General features: G+C 41.8%; 2 protein-coding genes across 2 annotated transcripts; both read left to right on the forward strand.

The window, feature by feature from the left end:
- Positions 1–5,482: 5,482 nt before the first annotated feature.
- LOC137643195 (uncharacterized) lies at positions 5,483–6,454 on the forward strand. The gene has a single exon (XM_068376045.1). It carries the CDS (start codon positions 5,483–5,485, stop codon positions 6,452–6,454), a length of 972 nt encoding a protein of 323 aa, XP_068232146.1.
- A 1,188-nt stretch (positions 6,455–7,642) lies between these two features.
- LOC137643196 (uncharacterized) lies at positions 7,643–8,380 on the forward strand. Its single transcript, XM_068376046.1, has one exon. The coding sequence runs from the start codon at positions 7,643–7,645 to the stop codon at positions 8,378–8,380; it is 738 nt and encodes a 245-aa protein (XP_068232147.1).
- The last annotated feature ends 81 nt before the right edge of the window (positions 8,381–8,461 follow it).

Genomic DNA, 8,461 nt, shown 5'->3' on the forward strand with positions numbered 1-8,461 from the left:
CAAGATGCTTTAAGCCCAGGGGCTCCAATAGGGAAAAATAGCCCAGTGAGGAAAGGAAATAAGGAAATAAATAACTGAAGAGAACAAATTAACAATAAATCATTCAAAAAAAGTAATGTCAAAAGAGATATATCATATATAAACTATTAACAACGTCAACAACAAATATGTCATATATAAACTATAAAAAGACTCATGTCCGCCTGGTCAACAAAAAAGCATTTGCTCCAACTTTGAACTTTTGAAGTTCTACTGATTCAACAACCCGATTAGGAAGATCATTCCACAACTTGGTAACAGCTGGAATAAAACTTCTTGAGTACTGCGTAGTATTGAGTCTTATGATGGAGAAGGCCTGGCTATTAGAATTAACTGCCTGCCTAGTATTACGAACAGGATAGAATTGTCCAGGGAGATCTGAATGTAAAGGATGGTCAGAGTTATGAAAAATCTTATGCAACATGCATAATGAACTAATTGATCGACGGTGCCAGAGATTAATATCTAGATCAGGAATAAGAAATTTAATAGACCGTAAGTTTCTGTCCAACAAATTAAGATGAGAATCAGCAGCTGAAGACCAGACAGGAGAACAATACTCAAAACAAGGTAGAATAAAAGAATTAAAACACTTCTTCAGAATAGATTGATCACCGAATATCTTAAAAGACTTTCTCAATAAGCCAATTTTTTGTGCAATTGAAGAAGACACAGACCTTATATGTTTCTCAAAAGTAAATTTGCTGTCAAGAATCACACCTAAAATTTTGAAAGAGTCATACAAATTTAAAGAAACATTATCAATACTGAGATCCGGATGCTGAGGAGCCACCGTCCTTGACCTACTTACAATCATACTTTGAGTTTTGTTAGGATTCAACTTCATACCCCATAATTTGCACCATGCACTAATTTTAGCTAAATCTCTATTAAGGGATTCACCAACCCCAGATCTACATTCAGGGGATGGAATTGATCTAAAGAGAGTAGCATCATCTGCATATGCAACAAGCTTATTTTCTAGGCCAAACCACATGTCATGTGTATATAGTATGAAAAGTAATGGTCCAAGAACACTACCCTGTGGAACACCGGATATCACATTCCTATACTCACTATGGTGCCCACCAACAACAACTCTTTGAGATCTACTACTTAAAAAATCAATAATAATGCTAAGAAACGACCCACCCACTCCCAACTGTTTCAGTTTGAAAACAAGGGCCTCATGATTAACACGGTCAAAGGCAGCACTAAAATCAAGGCCAATCATACGAACTTCCCGACCACAATCAAGGGATTTCTGTACTGCATTGGAGATTGTAAGAAGGGCATCACATGCTCCAAGGCCTTTCCGAAAACCAAATTGCAAACTAGGGAATAGATGATTACCTTCAGCAAACCTATTAAGACGTTTTGTCAGAAGACGTTCAAAAACTTTAGATAATATGGGAGTTATGGAAATTTGGCGGTAATCAGTGGGACTTGAGCTACCACAAACACATTTACATAGAGGAGTAACATTACCAATTCTCCAACAAGTGCTAAAAGCTCCTCTTCTTGCTAACTTGCGTAAAATAACAGATAACTTTGGAGCTAAGAAATCTGCTGTCTTTATGAAAAACAAAGGTAAAATACCATTAGGGTCTACACCTCCATAAGCATCAAGGTCCATCAACAGAGCTTTAATCTCACGAGCTCGAAAAGCTAAACTAGTTAGTTTAGCCTCAGGAAAACAGGAATGAGGAAGTTCAAGTTTTTCATTACTCTGCTTACTGTCAAAAACATCAGCCAAAAGGGTTGCCTTTTCCTTTGGACAGTGAGTGACTGAGCCATCTGGTTTAAGTAAAGGAGGAACTGTTGCATCTACACCAAAGAGTGCAGATTTAAGGGTAGACCACCATTTATGTTCCTGAGTTGTACCAGAGAGGGTTTCTTTTATGATTAAATTGTACTCCTTTTCAGTTGAGGCATAAACTCTCTGAGCAAAAGCTCGAAGCTGAGTATAGTTGTTCCAGGTCAAATCTGATCTGTTACCCTTCCAAAGGTGATAGGCCTCCTGCTTCTCCAAATAAGCACGTCTACAATCATCATTGAACCACGGTTTGTCCTTCATTCGGTACCTTAGCACACGAGAAGGGATACGCCTATCAATTATGTTGACTAGATTCTCATTCAAAGGGACAACAGGATCTACACTATTATATAATTGTGACCAATTCAAGCACAAAAGATCATGCAAAATCCCATTCCAGTCTGCTTGGGATTTCATATAAATTTTACAAGAATATGATATATCAGGGACAGGCTGCTCAGTCTTCGCTAATAATGAAATCAAGGCATGATCAGAAGTCCCGACTGGAGAACCAACCTTACTAGTTATAACGCCAGGGGAGTCAGTGTATACGAGGTCGAAGCAATTACCAGACCTGTGAGTAGCTTCATTTATGATTTGCTCACAGCCTGATTCCGAGGCAAAGTCTAAAGCTCTTAAGCCATGGCGATCGGTAGGAGAGATAGAACTCAACCACTCCCTATGGTGAGCATTAAAATCACCAACAAAGACAAACGAAGCCTTTCTATCATCTTCTTGTATCTTAGCCATAATGGTAAGAAGACAATCGAAGATAGAATCATCCATGTCTGGATTCCGGTAGATTGAACACAAATAAAAGTTGTTATGCCTGCCACAAACTTTTATTACCTGAATCTCATGACATCCACATTGATAGCAGGACTTATGAGAAGCAGGGTACTCGGTCCTAATATACACCGCCATTCCCCTGGCCCTAGGAATGGAATCACGTTTCAGCATTATTGGCTTCTTAAAACCAGTTATAAGGAGCTCAGATGAGTGCCTCATATTAGAAACCAAAGTTTCTGAGCACAAAAGAATATCATACTGTCTGGACGCAACTGTAAGGTCTTGGATATTTGCAAAGAGACCACGAATATTGCAATACAGAAGACGACATTGACGAAATCTAGGACGTACTGGTCCCGGATTTTGCTCAATGTCTCCAGACAGCATAAGAATAGAAATAAAAAAGAGACATCATACTTAAACACTAGATTAACAAGAATTAAAACAAAAACAATATGTACAGAATGATAATAAAAAAAGTGATTGATGATATCCATAGACTATAGTAAAAAGTCGGAAAAACTGGTCAACATGGAGGAGCCGATACACCATGCAAGGCTAAATACCCTCCAGGATAGCCACTTCAACTGAAGGGAGGACAGTAAGGATGGTTTTGAGAAGAAAAAATCAGAAAAAGGAAAAGACAACCTCTTGATAAACCACCAGGCATCCATGGCCTATCTATTAAGCCTGCCCAACACACCATTTCAAAAAAAAAAAGAGGAAGAAAAAAAAATAAGATAGAATAGTGTGCCCGAGTGTACCCTCAAGCAAGAGAACTCTTAACCCAAGACAGTGGAAGACCATGGTACAGAGGCTATGGCACTACCCAAAACTAGAGGACAATGGTTTAATTTTGGAGTGTCCTTCTCCTAGAAGAGCTGCTTACCATAGCTAAAGAGTCTCTTCTACCCTTACCAAGAGGAAAGTACACTGAACAAATTGCAGTGCAATAATTAACCCTTTGGGTGAAGAAGTGTTAAGTATCTCATTGTTGTCAGATGTATGAGGAAAGACGAGAATATGTAAAGAATAGGCCAGACTATTCTGTGTAAGTGTAGGCAAAGAAAAAATAAGCCGTGACTAGAGAGAGGGGTCCAATGCAATACTGTCTGGCCAGTCAAAGGATCCAATACCTCTCTAGTGGTAGTATCTCAACGGGCGGCTGGTGCCCTGGCCAACCTACTACTCTTAAATATATATATATATATATATATATATATATATATATATATATATATATATATATATATGTGTGTGTGTGTGTGTGTGATACATTTAGGGATTGCTCTCTAGGCTCAGAGGATCTTTATGAAGTCGCAACATAGGTACTGGTAGTGGTCTTCATTAAGTAGTGCAGGTTCTTGGCCACTCATTAGTTAGGTCAGCTACGATTCAACTAGGGAATTTTGTTAGCTCATAGGGAGGGCCGGACCGGAGTCTAGGAAAATGGAGACCAATAAGGTTGCGCAATTGAGAGAGGAATTGGAAGCCAGAGGCCTCATAAAAGGAGGGAACAAGTCTGAATTGCCAGCGTCTAAGTGAAGCCCTAGAGAAGTATGGCGTAGAGGTACAGGAGTTTTGCAGGGACTTAAGGTTAGGCAGGATAGTGGAGTTAATCAGGGCCACAAGGTAGGCGAGTGCACTGAGGAGCCCATGGAAGAGGAAGGACATTTAAATTTGGGGGATAGTGCATCACTCATTGGTATGCAATCTATTGCTTCAGGGAGATCTCAATGGTCATACGCCAGTTATACTGGGAGCAGGCGTGTATTATTAGCCGGTTCTAGAGCCAGGATGTCAGCAAAATTACTGATGATGAAGGAGATACAGGTCATAGAGCAAGAGGAAGCAGCGCTAAGATCTAAGAGGGAGAACCTCAGTTCAGAGGCAGAGTTAGCTGGAGTGGAGGCAAAGGAGAAGGTTTTACAAGATTTTGAGGAAAATGAATGAAAAATAACTCACATCCCTAGAAACCCTGATGTAAGTGGGAGTGAGACAGCCATGCATTTGAATACAGAAGCACCCGAGATTAGGTTAGGTGGATACTGTAGCTCGGGCGGGAATGACCAAGGGGACTTGAGCAATAAGGAAGTCATGCAGGTATTAATCTCTTGCAGCCTTAAAAGCTTGATGCCCAAGCAGGATATAGCTAAGTTTGATATGGATCATACAAATTATTTTAGATTCATTTGCTCATTTGGTGATGTCTTTAGTAGCCTGTTGACGAATGATAAGGAAAGGCTGAGGTATCTGGATTTATACACGACAGGCAGACCAAATGAGATAGTGGCAGCTTGCCTCCACTTAGAAGCTTCAGAGGGCTATAAGCAGCAAGGAAGTTGCTGGAGGAGCGATATGGTAACCTTGAACAAATAGCCACCGCGTTTGTGGATAAGATCATTAAATGGAAAGATATAAGGAAAAACAACGCGGAAGAGTATGACGAGTACTTGGTGGCACTTAAAACCTGCAGAAATGCAATTTCGTGCGTCCTTATGGGATCGCTGAATTACAAAATCCAAAAACAAAGAGGATAATCCTTAGCAAGTTTCCCTTTAGTGTGCGGGATTGATGGTATAGAGATGCTGATAAGATTATTAGTGAGAAAAAGAGGACTGTATTTTTTGATGATTTGGTTAGTTTTATTGAAGGGGAGGCTAGGGTCTTGAAAAATCCTTTATTTGGGAGCCACCTATTTCAGAAGGGCAGAGGGGATGACACCCCTCGGTTAGGAGAAGGAACAGCACCAAGCAAGGCTGAGTGTTTAACTAAGGCTAGGAAAGTTTCATGTAACAAAACTGCCCCACTTTCATGTTGGTGTGTACAGGACCCCATATGGAGGATGAATGCCACCAAATATCTCAAATAGGACCCGAGGAAAAACTGGGAGCCATAAGGGACTTGGGGCTCTGTTTTGGCTGTCTGAGAAGTGGTCATAGGTCTCAGTATTGCCGAAACAGGAAAAGTTATAACATATGTAATGGAATTCATCCCACTCTATTGCATCGACGACAGGAAGTAGAAGTGGTCCAGGAAGTAGAAGTGGTAGGATCTGAGTGCTCAAATAGGGCCTTAGTGGTTAAGGAGAAAGGTACACATGACAAAATTGCTATGTTCAGAGCAGTTAGAGGGGGTAGCATTGGTACAGGGATGTCAGTTGTGCCAATAAAGATTAGGTCAAGGGAAGGAAGAGAGGTTTTGGCAAAGGCATTCTTGGACAATGTGAGTTCCACATGCTTTTTCTCGGAAGCTTTAATGCAGACCCTAGGCTGCACTGAGAGGCAAGACGTTAAGGTGAGTGTTGAAACCATCAATGGAATAGGGGAAGTTGCATGCAGCCTAGTCTCAGGATTGTCAGTATTGGACTATGAGGGCAAGACATGCAATACACTCCCTCCGGTGTCAAGTGCCTCTTGCATACCAATTGATGAGTGTGATGTGGTCAGGGCTGTTGATCTGGAATACTGGGCACACTTACGAGAGATTTACACCCCAGATGTAGATGCTGAGGTGCGTTTATTAATTGGGAACAATGTTCCTCACTTGCTCGAGCCAAGGGAAGTTATCAACTCAACATGCCTCCATGAACCACATGCCATACGAACGTTATTGGGTTGGGTAGTATGTGGAGCAAAGGACAAAGGGTGTCAAGAGCATCTCAATAGCATCCAAGTGACAAGCAAGCGTCTTGAGTTAGACCACATGAAAGTTGAAAGTTATAATCGCGAGTATGATGATGTTCCATCTAACAAAAGGGAAATGTCAGCAGAGGACAGGAAATCTCTAGAGATAATAAAAAGGGGTTAGAACTGTAGGAGGAAGTTACGAGGTGCCATTGCCTCTGCGTGACAATCATGGACCCTTGCCAGAAAACAAGGGACATCGCATTGCGCCGTATGCACAGCCTTTGTAAGAAGCTAGTGAAGGATGGTAAATACGCTAAGCAGTATAGTGCCTTCATGACAGAGATGCAACAGAAAGGCTATGCTGAGCAAGTGACCACAGCCAGCCGGGAAATGTGTGGTATATTCCTCATTTTGGTGTGCAACATCCAGAGAAGCCAGACAAGGTCCGTGTCATATTTGAGTGTGAAGCAAGGTGGAGGGTACATCATTGAACGACATACTATTGCAGGGACCTGATATGATGAACTCTTTGCTGGGTGTGTTGGTAAGTTTAGGGGAGGTCTATTTGCCTAAAGAGGAGATTTAAATACTATGTTCTATTCAGGTACAGGTACCAGAGCATCACCGGGACTACCCCAGGTTCTTTTGGTGGGAAAATAGTATTGAAGAGGAACCCAAAGAGTGGAGAATGGCAGTCCACCTGTTTGGGGCCTGTTCTTCTCCAAGCATTGCAAACTTCATGCTAAAACAGACAGCAAGCGACCTTGGGAATGAATTTTTAGAGGAAGCATGGTTCACAGTTGCCAACAACTTTTAAGTAGATGACTGCTTGAGAGACGAGGATCGCAAAGATGCACTGTTAGTCAATTTGTTAGAGGTTACTGAGCTCTGTAAAAATAGGGGGATTTACATTGACGAAGTTCAGTAGCCCTTGTGTGGAGGTTATGTTGTCCATCCCAAGGGAGTGGTACAATAGGAGCACCTCAGAGCTTATAAATGGATCAGAGTCATATAAGACAAAGGCTTTTGGAGTACAGTGGCACTTGGCCAATGATGAATTGGGTGTCTGAGCAGAGCTAGTGTCAATTCCAAGGACTAAGCGTGATTTGTTGTCAGCTATAGCCTCGATTTACGATCTGCTCGGTAAATTGGTGCCAGTTTTAATCGAGGGTAGGGTCATCATGAAGGACCTCTGCTGATTAAAGATAGCCTGGGACATGGAATTGGAGTCTGACACAACGGACTGCATCAAGGCGTGGGCAAAGAAGCTGAGCCAGACAGGAGGATAAGTGTGCCAAGAAGCCTGAAGGTTATTCAATGGGAATCAGCCACCCTAGTACAGTTGCATTTGTTCTTAGATGCAAGCATCATGGCTTTAGGAGTAGTGGCATATTTGCGGGTCTCGGATCCGTGGGGAAATGTATCTTGCAGATTCATCATGGGAAAGGCAAGGGTAGTACCATTGAACTATGTTTCAGTGCCCCGCCTTGAGCTTAGTGCAGCGGTACTGGCCGTAAGACTCGGAAGCACTATTTTGACCCTGATAGATTTCAGGGTAGATTGGGTCTATTATTGGACCAACTCAACAACCGTCTTGCGATATATTAGGGATGATCAAGCCAGATACCAGAAATTTGTGGCAAATCGTGTTTCTATGATAATGGAAGGCAGTGATCAGAAAGAGTGGAGGTATGTTAACTCTGAGTGGAACCCAACAGACGATGCAACACGTTCCAAGCAGTCCGAAAGGTGGAGAAAAGGGCCAGAGTTTCTGTTGAAGGAGAAGTGTTTCTGGTCAACTAAGCCAGCTCAAATGTCAGATGGTGTGGAAGGATTAGTTAAGCGTGAGATAAGACCAACAGGAACTAGAGGATACCAGATAATTAGTTACAGGATTGGGTTGGATATCAGACAAACAGGTTTGTATAAAATTATCCACCACTATTCCAGGTGGATCAAGCTCCTTAGGGCTTTGAGTTGGTTGTTGCTATATGCTAGGTACGTTATTTATAAAGATAGGCAGCTGCTCAGCGAGCTAGATATGCATTTATCCACCGAAATTATTAGCTTGGCAGAGACTGTGGTAGTGGAGGTAACAGAGTGTTGATTACGAGATAGAGATAGAAAGACTTGAGAAGGGAAGTACTCTTAGGGTTTCTAGCTCCCTAAGAAGGTTGAAACCAATCCT

This window comes from Palaemon carinicauda, chromosome 6 (genome assembly GCF_036898095.1).
Source record: "Palaemon carinicauda isolate YSFRI2023 chromosome 6, ASM3689809v2, whole genome shotgun sequence".
In the NCBI taxonomy this organism is placed as follows: domain Eukaryota; kingdom Metazoa; phylum Arthropoda; class Malacostraca; order Decapoda; family Palaemonidae; genus Palaemon; species Palaemon carinicauda.